General features: G+C 45.6%; 1 protein-coding gene across 1 annotated transcript in view; it reads left to right on the top strand.

Annotated features, from left to right (window-relative positions):
• LOC139311896 (zinc finger protein 665-like) overlaps positions 1 to 13,574 on the top strand; it is a 35,434-nt gene that overhangs the window by 748 nt on the left and 21,112 nt on the right. Inside the window, exons 2-4 of the mRNA XM_070936417.1 lie at positions 3,443 to 4,262; positions 7,687 to 7,813; positions 10,761 to 11,688. Coding sequence (XP_070792518.1) covers positions 3,443 to 4,262; positions 7,687 to 7,813; positions 10,761 to 11,688 — 1,875 coding nt within the window. The remainder of the gene's footprint in view (positions 1 to 3,442; positions 4,263 to 7,686; positions 7,814 to 10,760; positions 11,689 to 13,574) is intronic.

Here is a 13,574-nt window from a genome sequence, read left to right as displayed (position 1 = left end):
GAGGACTACCTCTGGTTAAGCTCAGAAAGCCATTTAAGCTCCAGGGTCTGTGACAATTCGCCACAGTCAACTCGCCACGGCCAGCTCGCCGAAAGACAAGTTGCCGCAGGAATAACTCGGTGCGGGACAAGAGTTACCCGAATATCAAAGGAATGGTGGAATAGAATCATTAAGCAAAAGAAGGGACGGAATGAAATGCGAATGGCAAAAATTAAAAGAATTCTTAACTTGTTTTCAGCCGTTAAACTAGAATTGTGAAATTGTGCCACGGCAAGTTGGCCGTGGCGAGTCGTCCCACGGTGAGTTGGCTGTGGTGAATTGGCTGCGGCAAAAGTTGTCTCATTCCCTAAGCCCCTGCAAGAGGACGACGGCGGCTTGAGCCTCAGACCTGGAAGTGTGTGTGTGTGCGCGCACACACACACACACACACACACACAACCATCCCCATTTCCTAGATCACAACTGAATTTCCAACCTCTTTAATGGAAGGACGTCCCTTACCGCACATGCATTCTGGCCTCCCAATTCAAGTGGCCCGGTTGCGAATTAGGACACGGCCCGAGGAGGTTGCGGACCCCTACTTTAAGGGACGTTCTGGTTTTAATGGACATCCTTCCAGAGGTTGGAAATTCAGTTGTGGGATGGTTGTGCACACTTCCAGGTCTGAGGCTCAAGCTGCAGATGTCCTGCTGCAGGGGCTAAATAGTTTTGTGAGCTTAACTAGCAATAGCTCTAGCACTTAGACTTACCGTATATACCGCTTCACAGTGCTTTTACAGCCCTCTCTAAGAATCAGCATATTGCTCCCAACAATCTGGATCTTCATTTTACCAATCGTGGAAGGATGGAAGGCTGAGGCAACCTTGAGCCTGGTGAGGCTCGAACTGCCAAATTGCAGGTAACCGGCAGTCAGCAGAAGTAGCTTGCAGTACTGCTTTCTAACCACTGCGCCACCACAGTGTAGAGGTAGTCCTCGCCTTACCACAGTTCCTTTAGTGACCGTTCAAAGCTACATTGGCACTGAAAAAATTGGCACTGATCAAAATTCAGATGCTTGGCTGTTGACTCATATTTATGACAATTGCAGTGTCCCGGCGTCACGGGATCCCTTTTTGCGACTTTCTGGCAAGCAAAGTCAATGGGGAAGCAACTTCATGACTGATTTAATGACTGCGGTGATTCACTTAAGAACAGTGGCAAAGAAAGGTCGTAAAATGGGGCAAAGGTCACTTAACATGTCTCACTTAACAGCAGAAATTGTGGCCTCAATTGTGGTTGTAAGTTTTAAGAATTCCCTATATAGTCTTTGTTGCCCTATGGGAACCTGAAAATCAAAGAATGGAAATATTGGAATGAACCATAGAGATCATCTAATCCAGAGGTGGGAAACTACTGCATAGATCAGGGTTTTTTTTTTGTTTTTTTTTTTAATTTGATTTATATGCCACCCTTCTCCGGAGACTCAGGGCAGCTTACAATGCGTTAAGCAATAGCCTTCATTCTTTTGTATATTTATACAAAGTCAGCTTATTGCTCCCACAACTGGGTCCTCAATTTACCTACCTTAGAAAGGATGGAAGGCTGAGTCAACCTTGAGCCTTGGCGAGATTCGAACCAGCAGTAATTGCAGGCAGCTGGTCTTAATAACCAGCTTAATAACAGGGTGCCTTAGACCACTGTACTACCAAGGCTCTTGATGGTGAACCTTTTTTTCCTTGGGTGCCAAAAGCACACCTGCCGACACCCATAATGCAATCCCTCTTGCAGGCCCTGCCCCGTTCCCCCATGCATGCGCATGTGACCCCCACTTTCCCCCCACGCATCCGTGCACGATCCCCGTTTTGGTGCTAGCAGGCCTCCCTGAAGCCGCCTGAAACCAAAAACGGGGCACGAGGGGGGCGGCGCAGCCTCCCACCCCCGCACATGTGCACACATCTCCCGGCAGAGATCCAAAAATCAGCTGGCCAGGAGGAGGTGCGTGGGCATGCGTGGTGGAGCAGATCTGGGCGTCGGCTCGCCTGCCCGCAGAGATGTGCCATAGGTTCGCCATCACGAGTATAGATACTTGCTCAGTCAAGAATGGGTGGAAATCACATCCACTCTTCAGAAAGGTCCATGGTAGAGAAAAAGACTTCTGAACAAGTATGGAGACTTTCTGCATAATTAGAAAAGGGCCATTAAACTATGTTACGTTGATTGTCTCATCCCCAGCCTCTACCTGGGATGGCCTTACGTCACCCTGGTATAAAAGCCATTACTCAAAATGTGAGGCTGAAGGAGCCAGAATCCTTGACTTGCTTATTTCATTCACTGTTCAGTAACAATTGTGTTACTAACTTAACAACTGCAGTGATTCACTTAACAACCTGGGTCTGGTGGCTCCGCAGACTAAAAGCTTTGTGATTAACACCAGCTGCCTGCAATTACTGTAAGTTCAAATCTCACCAGGCTCAAGGTTGACTCAGCCTTCCATCCTTTCTAAGGTAGGTAAAATGAGGACCCAGTTTGTGGGGGCAATAAGCTGACTTTGTATAAAATATACAAAAGTATGAAGGCTATTGCTTAACGCATTGTAAGCCGCCCTGAGTCTCCGGAGAAGGGCAGCATATAAATCAAATTTAAAAACAAAAAACACCATGGTAAGAAAAGTCGTAAAATGGGGCAAAAACTCACTTAACAAATGTCTCGCTTTGCAACATACGTTTTTGGCTCAGTTGTGGTCATAAGTCATGGACTACCCGTATCAGCTGCTTTATAACTTCTTTCAAACTATAGTAGTGGCCAAAATTGTGGAAACCTTTTGGGAAAAGTGTATTTTCTAAAACTAGCTAATAGCACCACTTTTTTTGGGAGAAGTACCATAAAATTATATATCAATGGAAAGATAATTTAATCAAGAATGTAATGCAATAACATTTATGAAGGATTTGCTATTAGAATAACAGTTACAGTATAAAGAAGAAGAGTGAAACACATAGAAAAAAATGAGTTATGCAAAAATTATCACCATAGAAAAAACGAGATATACAAAAATTATCACGTCAGTTAATACTTAGTTGGGTAACCTTTAGCATGAATTACAGCCTTACAATGTCTTTCCATGGAGTGAACCAAGTCTTTTAGTTCTGCAGCTGTTATAATGTGAAACCAAGATTGAATGATTGCTTCTATTAACTGGGTTTTATTGCTGGGTCGCTTCTGACTAACAAGTTTCTTTACTCAGCTCCATAGTTTTTCAATTGGGTTAAGGTCTGGGCTATTCCCAGGCCATTCCAGCAGTGGAATATGATTATCTTGAAACTCCCCCCCAAAAAAAGTGGTGTTATTAGCCATCAAACCTCAAAAATACACTTTTCCCAAAAGGTTTCCACAATTTTGGCCCCTGCTGTATATTAGGTTCCTTACGTTTGGTCTGCTAAATCTGATCTTTGAAAAATTCTAGATCCAAGAGCAAAGAGGCTGCAGAGAAAGCAATGAAAGAGAAAAATTGTGCAGATCCCCAGTGGAAGGGAGGACCAGAAAATCCCACCAATCCAGTTCAGCCTCTCTATATTTCAGGACCAAAATTAGAAGAAACGGATCTCGGAAAACTCCCCTGCGAAATTCAGCCTCCGTCCCTTTCTGAGCAACCGGGATGGGGAACGTCACAAAAAAGTAAAAGAGAACCATTCCATGGGATGGAAGAACGCTGGGAAGCCCAGTGGCAGCAGTTCCTCAAAACCCTGCAACCTGCCCACACAGGAGAAGACAACCCAGGGTTTCCAGAAGCTTCTCCTTGGGAAGATACCAAGGCCTTCCTAGCGTCCTTTGAGCAGGTGGCCCAAGCCTGTCAGTGGCCCTCAGAACAGTGGGTGGGCCATCTTCTGCCAGCGCTGAGTGGAGAAGCCGAAGTGGTCTTCCGAAGTCTGGAAGCCAGAGATCGGGAGGACTATGGGAAGGTGAAGGCCGCCATCTTGCGAGGGGAAGCCCTGAAAATGGAGGTGCAGCGCCAACATTTTCGGCAGTTCTGCTGCCAGGAAGTGGGAGACCCCCGAAGGATCCATAGCCAACTCCAGGAGCTTTGTCTCCAGTGGCTGAAGCCGGAGAGACACACCAAGGAACAGATTCTGGAGCTGCTGATCCTGGAGCAGTTCCTGGCCAGCCTTCCATCGGACCTCCAGAGCTGGATCCGAGCAGGAGGAGCAGACACGTGTTCCCAGGCGGTGGCTCTGGTCGAGGACTTCCTGAGGAGCCAGCAGGAGGTCAAATCAGAGTCATATGAGGTATGGTTTAAAGATTACAATCCCAGCCTTTTGTGTTACTGAATGTGGATTAGGTTGCTAGGTAAAGGTAAAGGTAAAGGTAAAGGTTCCCCTCGCACATATGTGCTAGTCGTTCCTGACTCTAGGGGGCAGTACTCATCTCCGTTTCAAAGCCAAAGAGCCAGCGCTGTCCAAAGACATCTCCGTAGTCATGTGGCCGGCATGACTCAATGCCAAAGGCACACGGAACGCTGTTACCTTCCCACCAAAGGTGGTCCCTATTTTTCTTCTTGCATTTTTTATGTGCTTTCGAACTGATAGGTTGGCAGAAACTGGGACAAGTCCCTTGGGAGTTGGGCGGCATAGAAATATGATTAATTAAATTAAATAATGGGAGCTCACTCCATTACGCGGCACTAGGGATTCGAACCGCCGAACTGCCGACCTTTTGATCGACAAGCTCAGCGTCTTAGCCACTGAGCCTCCGTATCCCTAGGTTGTTTGACGGAACCACAATTCTTCGCTTGTAAATTAGCTGCATTTGTAAGATAACGGAACGAGGGTGAAGCATTTTGGGTTAGCTGAATTTCCTTCCGTGCAAAACATCACTGAGTGTGAGGGAGATGGGGGGGGGGGGCGGGTTTTTTAAAAAATTGATCAATAAAATAAGAACAGCTAGTCCTCGACTTATGACCACCACGGAGCCCCAAATTTCTGTTTTGAACAAGGCAGCGGTTAAGTGCATTTTGTTCCATTTTACAACTTTTCTTGCCATAGCTGTGAATCCCTGCGGTTGTTAAGTTAGTAAGACGGTTGTAAAGTGAGCCTGGCTTCTCCATTGACTTTGCTTGGCAGAAGGACGCAAAAGACCCCCCGGGATCTCACAACTGTCATAAATATGAGTGAGTTGTCAAGTGTCTTGAGTTAGGATCACATGACCCCGGGATGCTGCAACAGTTATAAGTGTGGAAAAAACGGTCACGGGACACTTTTCCCAGTGCCGCTGTAACTTCAAACAGTCATTAAATGAAAGATTGTAAGTCGAGGACTATCTATATATTAAGGCACAGGTTTGTAACGCAAAACAAAAGCAACCAACATTTGGAAGGGACAAATTTGACAAGTTTCAGGCCAGGGTGGCTGCCTCATTAGGATCTACGACAATTTACCTCAGCCGACTGGCCGCGGGACATCTCGTTGTGGGACAAGAGTGACACTAATATCCAAGAACTAGTGGAATAGAATCTGTCGGAGTTCGTTGCCGCACATCCGATCAGCACATAAGTAAATGAACTTCAGCAGGAGTCAAATTATATCAGAAACTTCTTTATAAATAATACCATACAGCAGAATTCAGCATACAATATCAGGAACACAGAAGCAATATTCCTAGAAGCCAGTCTTTACAGAGGAGAGCGAGGGGTCCCCAAACTTGGCAGCTTTAAGACTTGTGGACTTCAACTCCCAGAATTCTCCAGCCAGCATAGCTGGCTATGAGCTATGCTGGCTGGAGAATTCTGGGAGTTGAAGTCCACAAGTCTTAAAGCTGCCAAGTTTGAAGACGTCTGGAGTAGAGAGATACAGAGGGTATATATTGTACAGAGGCAGCCATTACAGAGGCCAAACCAACTCTTATATACAGTTCAGCAAGTCTAAGCCACGCCCAGACTCCAAACTCGGTGGTGCAGCGGACTAAAGTGCTGTTAAACGCTAGCCCTTTGCTGCCAGCTGCCTGCAATTAGTGCAAGCTCGTGCAAGTTCGAATCTCACCAGGCTCAAGGTTGACTCAGCCTTCCATCCTTTCGAGGTAGGTAAATTGAGGACCCGGATTGTGGGGGCAATAAGCCGACTTTGTATAGAACAACACCGCTTAGGGGGGGCTGAAAGCCCTACTAAGCAGGTATATACAAAAAAAAAAAAGAAGTATGCAGGCTATTGCTATAATGCATTGTAAGCCGCCCTGAGTCTACGGAGAAGGGCGGCATATAAATTGGACTAATAAATAAACTGTCTCTTATGGCCCCATACAAACAAATACTATGTTTCAGTTTCCAAACAGTCCTCATTGGCTGACCTGTTGCCATGGTCTATTCCAGCTCATAATTACTTATATTGACAGAATCGTTAAAGATAGGGTGGCAAAGGAGGGACAAAAGGAAATGTGAATGCCAAAAAAACGAAAAATATTTTTAACATTATTTTAAATAATCAAATTGAACCATTGAATATTCCCACCGCGAGTTGGCCGTGGTGAGTTCTTCCACAGCAATTTGGCTCTGGTGAGCGGACCATAGCTAGTTGGCCGATTTTGCCTCATTAATCTCAAGGGCTGCAGATGTGATACGCACATCGGGAAATTTTCAGACAATAATCGCAGTTGTGCATGTAATACGCAAGAGAGTCAGTTCCTGCTGTCCTGGCTAGCCAATGCTAACTGAATCCCATAGTTGTTAGCAGGGTGGATAAAAATCAATGATTTTTTAAAAATGCGCAGCAGACTAATAGCCTGTTATAGCCTGTTATAAACATTCAGCTGCCTGCAATTACTGCTGGTTCGAATCTCGCCAGGCTCAAGGTTGACTCAGCCTTCCATCCTTACCTAAGGTAGGTAAATTGAGGACCCAGTTTGTGGGGGCAATAAGCTGACTTTATAAATATACAAAAGTATGAAGGCTATTGCTGAACGCATTGTAAGCTGCCCTGAGTCTCCAGAGAAGGGCGGCATATAAATCAAATTTTTTAAAAAAATCAAAAAAATCAGATTTTTTTATTTAAATCGGATTTTTTTGATTTAAATCGGATTTTTTTTTTATTTTTATCGAATTTATTTTAATAAAAAACTTTTGGGGTAAAAATCTATCGTAAGATAGTTTTCTATTTAAGATACATAAATCATTTAGTTTATTCAGCATGAAATGGAGCTTAGTTATGTAGCATGAGGCTGTATATTCTGCAACACTGGGACTATCGGTGAGTCAACAGTGGGTCAAAGGAGTAGCAGAGATGACAGTTGCTCTTTAAAAATTATGATTTAAATCGAGTTGATTTAAATCAAGCCTTTTTACTAGTGATTTAAATTGTGATTTAAATCAACTCGATTTAAATCAAATCCACCCTGGTTGTTAGGAAAGGCAATTTCCTGCCAGCGCCCCACAACCAAAGTCAGTAGGGAATTTTCTGATAGTGAGAAGAATCAACCAATGGGACAGCTTTTGCCTTCAGAAGTTGTGGGAGCTTCATCACTGGAGTCTTTCAAGAAGAGACTGGACTGCCATCTGTCAGAAATGGGTGTAGGGTCTCCTGCTTGAGCAGGGGGTTGGACTAGATGACCTACAGGGTCCCTTCCAACTCTTGTTATTCTATTCTAAGTGTGAACTGTTGCTGAATGAAGGGTTGTAAGTCAAGGGCTATTTGTATCCCTAAATCAGATTTTGGACTCTTGCAGGGACCAGGGCTGATCCAGGAGGTGGCTGTGAGTTTTCACACCTCTGAGCAGACGCCATTAATTCCCGCAGAGAGGCAGCTTGATTGCAAGATCAAGCAAGAGGAGGAGGATGGGGGCAATTCAGAAGGTAAGATAAATGTGTTAGACTAGCACACACAGCTCAGATCGCTTGCCAGGATGTATATCTTGTGATGGCAAAGTGTGACACAGGTGGCACGCAGCGCCCTCTCTGTGGGCACACGAGTTGTCGCCCCAGTTCAGGTCCGCCACGCATCTGTGTGCACCTCCCACCAGTCGGCTGGTCGTCAGATTTCTGCTGAAGATGCGCAGGGGGTGGGGTGTGTGCGGGGCAGCCTCACACGCATGTGCGGGGCGCATGTGCGGGGACACACGTGCATTACATTTTGGGGGTTCGCGCGTGCTTTGGGCACTCAGGCCGGAAAAGGTTACCCAATCTTTTCATTGGGTATGATTAGAGAAAATATTAGGAAAGAATTGAAATATTTAATATTGCATGTCATCACGGCAGCCAGACTGGAATTCGCTCAGCTTTGGAAAACGGATCAAATTCCAACAGAACAATTAGTAATTCAAAAAATTTACAACTGTGTTGAAATGGACAGGCTAACAGTGGAATTAAAGGATAAGGTAGATTCGAAATATTATATGATATGTAACAAATGGCATGAATGGATAAATCAAAAACAAGGTTCCTAAGATAACAAAATTAACAACTAGACACCGTCAATAACGTATAGAGATATAGATATATTGTAATTTGTATTACTATATTGTGTGTATTTTCTATTTTTCTTTTTTCTTTTTCTTCTTTCTTCTGTGTGTCTCTCTCTTTTCCATGTTTTTCTCTTCCTTTTCAGTTCTTAATGTTCTTTTATCTTTCTTTATTTCATATTTTATAATGTATGTAGTGAATGTGATATTTTATCTTTTTATACTTAATAAAGATTATTTTAAAAAAAAGAAAAGAAAAGAGCCAATGAGAAACCAGTATATTAAGGGGATTTAAGTCATTTTTTTCAGTGCTGTTGTAACTTGGAACGAACTGTTGTAAGTCGAGGACTACCTCTATAACTTACTATCATTTAGATTTAATTCCTAGCTTTCTTCCAGGGCCTCATGGCAGCACCAATTTTCTTTCTGAAGAAGAAGAACTGAAGAAGCTTCTTGGATGAGAAGCAAAACGACTTCAAAGAAAAATCAGGAAGTCCAGCTGCCTCTTGGAAAAAAGCACTTTTAGGACATGTTTTGACATTGTAAACCTCGCAGAGTGTGTTATAAAGCGCTATGAGGCAGCATATAAGCCTAAATGCTTTTACTGTTAATGTGTGTGGACTTCAGCTCCCAGAATTCCCCAGCCAGCATGGAATTTTGGGAGCTGAAGTCTACATACCTTAAAACTATCAGGACTGAGAAATTTTTAGAATAAGGAGGAGAGGAAACACTGTGTGGCTGTCAAGGGTTGGATTATTGTACAGGTAATTCTCGATGTACAACAGTTCATTTACTGACCGAAATCACAACAACACTGAAAAAAAATGACAATTTTTCACACGACCTTTAGCATCCCCGTGATCATGTGATCAAAATTCAGATGATTGGCAACTGGTTCATACTTAACAACCAATTCTGTGGCCCAAGGTCATGGGATCCCTTTTTGCAACCTTTTGAGAAGCAAAATCAGTGGGGAAGCTAGATTCACTTAACAACCAGGTTACTAACATATCAGCTGCAGTGATTCACTTAACAATTATAGCAACAAAGGTCATAAAATTGGGCAAAACTAAGTTAACACATGTCTCACTTAGCAACAGAAATTTTGAGCTCAGTTGTGGGTTGTAAGTGAAGGATTCCCTGTAATCCAGGAGCCTGGATAGCTCTGCAGACTAAGCACTGTAATTTAACACCAGCTGTCTGCAATTAAAGTAAGTTCGAATCTTGCCAGGCTCAAGGTTGACTCAGCCTTCCATCCTTTCTAAGGTAGGTAAATTGAGGACCCAGTTTGTGGGGGCAATAAGATGACTTTGTATAAAATATACAAAAGTATGAAGGCTATTGCTTAACGCACTGTAAGCTGCCCTGAGTCTTCGGAGAAGGGCGGCATATAAATCAAATTAAAAAAAAAAATCTAGATCAGTAAAGATAAATTCCAGGATTTCTTGTGGAGTCTCTTTCCTGATCTGGCCTACCTCAAAGGGCTCAGATATAGTAAATCTGACTTTCAAGAATTCACACTGCCTGGGGAACAGTGGTGATTCATTGCATTTCTAGAAATGGCCTAGAAATGCAATGAACAATGTAGAAACGAATCAGTAAATAGCATTACCCAAGATCAGAGTCTGAGCATTGATCTGTTCTGACCTAGGCTTCCTGAGAAAGTATACAGCACAAACGTAGTCCCGGCAAACCTCTTTAATTCATACGGCTGTGAATTATTCACAGCCCAGTCCGACAGGTTTATCAAAGAGTCTTGCAGGGGAGTGTTTACAAACAGTCACCTTATCTCCCTTGGAATGCTGCCAGAGAACTAATTGCCACACAAATTTAGCACAGAGTCAAACAGGACTTTTCCACAGCTTTTACCGATCAGATGAACTAATTGCTTCCTGCAAAAGCTCATATCTGTTAGCTTCCCTTTTATATCTTATGGGAGGGGCCAATCATCTCCAAGCCTTACTCCCAAGTCGACCCTGTTTTCTTAATTGTTTCTGTCTCCTGGCAGCTCTGCGCATGAGTACGCTGGGGACAGGCTCACGCTGTTCTTCTTCCTCACTGATGTCAGACTCTCAAAGCTGCACATAACTATCAGATGGCCTTGGCCCCCTCTCTGCCTCCGAGGCAGAGCCCTCGTCCGAGTTTCCCCAGCCCCGAGGACTGAACCAACTTCCTCCCCAACTTCCTCACTGTCCTACTCTGCTGCCAGCTCTGCTGGCCGCTGGCGGGCCACAACATGATCCAGCAGGAAGCAGCGGCTTAGCCAGTGAGGGATGTAGATTGTTGATCTGAAAATCAGGTCCTTGGCTCTCTGAGTAACTTCTTTTTCCACTCTCTTCCAGCTGCTGATGAGTGGATCGCTGAGTTGAAAGAGGGGGATGACACCGAGTCCGCGAAGCTCCAGGGGACTCCTTGGGACAGTCTCCCCAAGCCCCAGGAGGACAGAGACGCCTTGGTGAGCCGCGATGCTGTTTCGAAGCAGAAGAGAGAAGATGGCTCAAGTCAGGCCATGGTTGAAATCTTTCCTCTGGCAGGAGAGGAGAGAAACCTAAGCCCAACGGTGATCAAGAAACGATATCGGATTCGGGGGAAGAAGACCTGTTCTGTCTGCAGCAAGACCTTCAGCAGGAGCACCGTGCTGGCCGCACACCAGAGGACCCACACGGGAGAAAAGCCATTCGCGTGCCAGAACTGTGGGAAGTGCTTCAGCTTCAAATCGGCCCTTGTTGTGCATGAGAGGACCCACACGGGTGAGAGGCCCTATTCGTGCGATCGGTGCGGGAAAAGCTTCACAGTCAGCTGGGTCCTTACCAGGCACTACCGAGTCCATGCTAAAAAAGACCAGATGGGCTGCTTGGAGTGCGGGAAGAGCTTCACCCAAAAGTCTCAGCTGCTCAGCCACCAGAAAGTCCACGTCGGGGAGAAGCCTTTCCGATGGACCCAGTCTGGGGAAGCCTTTGGTGGTTGCGCCATGACTGTTAAGCGACAGGAAGTTACCTGCTCCAGGGAGGCGAAGCCCTTCAGATGCCCGGATTGTGAAAAATCCTTCAACACATCCTCCCAATTGGACAGGCATCACCGGGTGCACACGGGGGAGAGGCCCTTCACTTGCTCCGAGTGTGGGAAGAGCTTCAGGCAGTGGCAGATTCTGATGGTGCACAAGAGGATTCACACGGGCGAGAAGCCCTTTAAGTGTGCCACCTGCGGGAAATGCTTTTCTAACCAGGCCAGCCACATCCGGCATCGGAAAGTCCACACGGGGGAGAGGCCGCACCTCTGCGCCATCTGCGGAAAACGGTTCCCCCATCATGCGGTTCTCGTGAAGCACCAGAAAATCCACACCCGGGAAGCCTTAAACAGTCACAAGGCGGCGGAGGAGAAAAAGGAGGAGGAGGAACGAGCGAAAGAAATTTCATAAAAGGAGAATGGAGTGTTTCTGGTTTGGGAAGCTGGGGCCGTAGGCATCCTTTCCTAACCCCGTGGCTTCCAGATATGTGGAACCTCTGGCCGCTTTGGGTGGAAGTGTCAAGGATTGTACTGGATCTCTGAAAATACTGGGTTCAGGAAGGTTTGACCTTGTAAATCTGCAGTGTGTGCCCATGCAGGCTCCAGTTCTTGACGTCTGCCCCAGCACTCGTGTAGGAGAAGCACCCATCACCTCGCTGGGACGTTCCACAACCCTCCTGATGTTTGTATCTCGGAGCTTAGGTTGGGTGGGTTCTCAGCTGGGTGATGAGGGCTTATTGAATGTCTGTGAAGTTGATAGTCTCAGGGTTTTAGGATCTTCAAGCTATACGCTATAGCGACTCAGTGAAGCAGTTGATAGAAGACAAGGAGTCTATGTAATGGTTGCATTTTTATTGTCTAATATGCTGTTTCTCAACCATGGCAAGTTTAAGCTAGCTGACTGACTGGGTGTTGTGAGCTAGGCTCACCTGGTCATTACAGGACACAAATAGTCTCAAACAAAACCATTTTATTATAACTGCTGAGAATTACTTCATTCCCAGCTTAGTCCAAATTAATTCCAAAACAAGTCCTTCAGAAAAAGTCCTTTGGGGTTATCACAAACCTTTTATCTTCTTTGGCACCCTGCCAAAGGCCTATCTTGGCAAAGCCAAAGTTCAGAAACAAGAGACACCGACTGGAAAACAGATTTAGCAACATTGCTTTCCTACAAAGAGCCCAAGAGCCTTTGCTGCTCTTTTAAGCCTTATGGGAGGGGCCAATCATCTCCAGGCTTTACTCCCGAGTTGTCCCTTTTGTTTTAGCTGCTCTTGCCTTCTGGCAGCTCTGCGCATGCGTGCACTAGGAACAGGCTCCTCCTGTTCCTCTGCCTCTCTGCTGTCCGACTCTGGAGGCTCCGGAGTTCGCACATCACTCCCAGATGGCTCTGGCCCCATCTCTGCCTCGGATGCAGAGCCCTCATCCGGGCCTTCTCCAGCCTCCAGCACTGGCCCATGTTCCTCTCCAACCTCTTCACTGTCCGACTCCACTGCTAGCTCCGCGGCCTGCTGGCGGACCACAACACTGAGGGATTCTGGGAGTTGAAGTCCACCTATCTTAAAACTTGCCACGGTTGGGAAACTGGCCTCACAACATGGGTGGGCATATCATAGAAAACATGTTTTGCTTGGAGTTGCAATTTGGAAGTTTGGTTGAACCATCTTGGGTGGACTGCAATTGAGGGGGAAAAAACCTGACATCTGGAACTGGGCTTGTTCAGGTTGTGGCTGACACAAAATCCAGAGGTGCTTTCTGGGGTGAATAGCACAATATTCAAGCTTTACTCACCTGTCTTCTTCCCATCCATGGCGTGTGTGACATGCACCTACAGTATGTCCCAAGTGTCAGACTTCGATGCTATCTCAAAATAAATGAATTTCCAAACTGCCAATCTTTAAGGAAATCTTCTCTTTATTCAAGTACAGCAACCGGATCATGACTCGATGTGGACAAGACTGACCTTTTGCCCCCCAATCCCTCCCTTTCCGATCCCCAATTATCTGCTTCTCATTGGCTATCTTCCAAGTCACTCTCCTGACTTCTTGTCTCGTCATTTCACAGGAATGTTCCCCCCTCTTCATTTCCACGGAGACCGGGCTTCAAAGGGATTTAGCAGGCAAAAGTTCAGGGCTTATCTCCCTTTTCTATGT

Source organism: Pituophis catenifer, unplaced genomic scaffold (assembly GCF_029215685.1).
Source record: "Pituophis catenifer annectens isolate HBS135680 unplaced genomic scaffold, rPitCat1.0.hap2 SCAF_2, whole genome shotgun sequence".
Taxonomy (NCBI): Eukaryota; Metazoa; Chordata; class Lepidosauria; order Squamata; family Colubridae; genus Pituophis; species Pituophis catenifer.
This window is presented reverse-complemented; position numbering and strand designations above follow the sequence as displayed.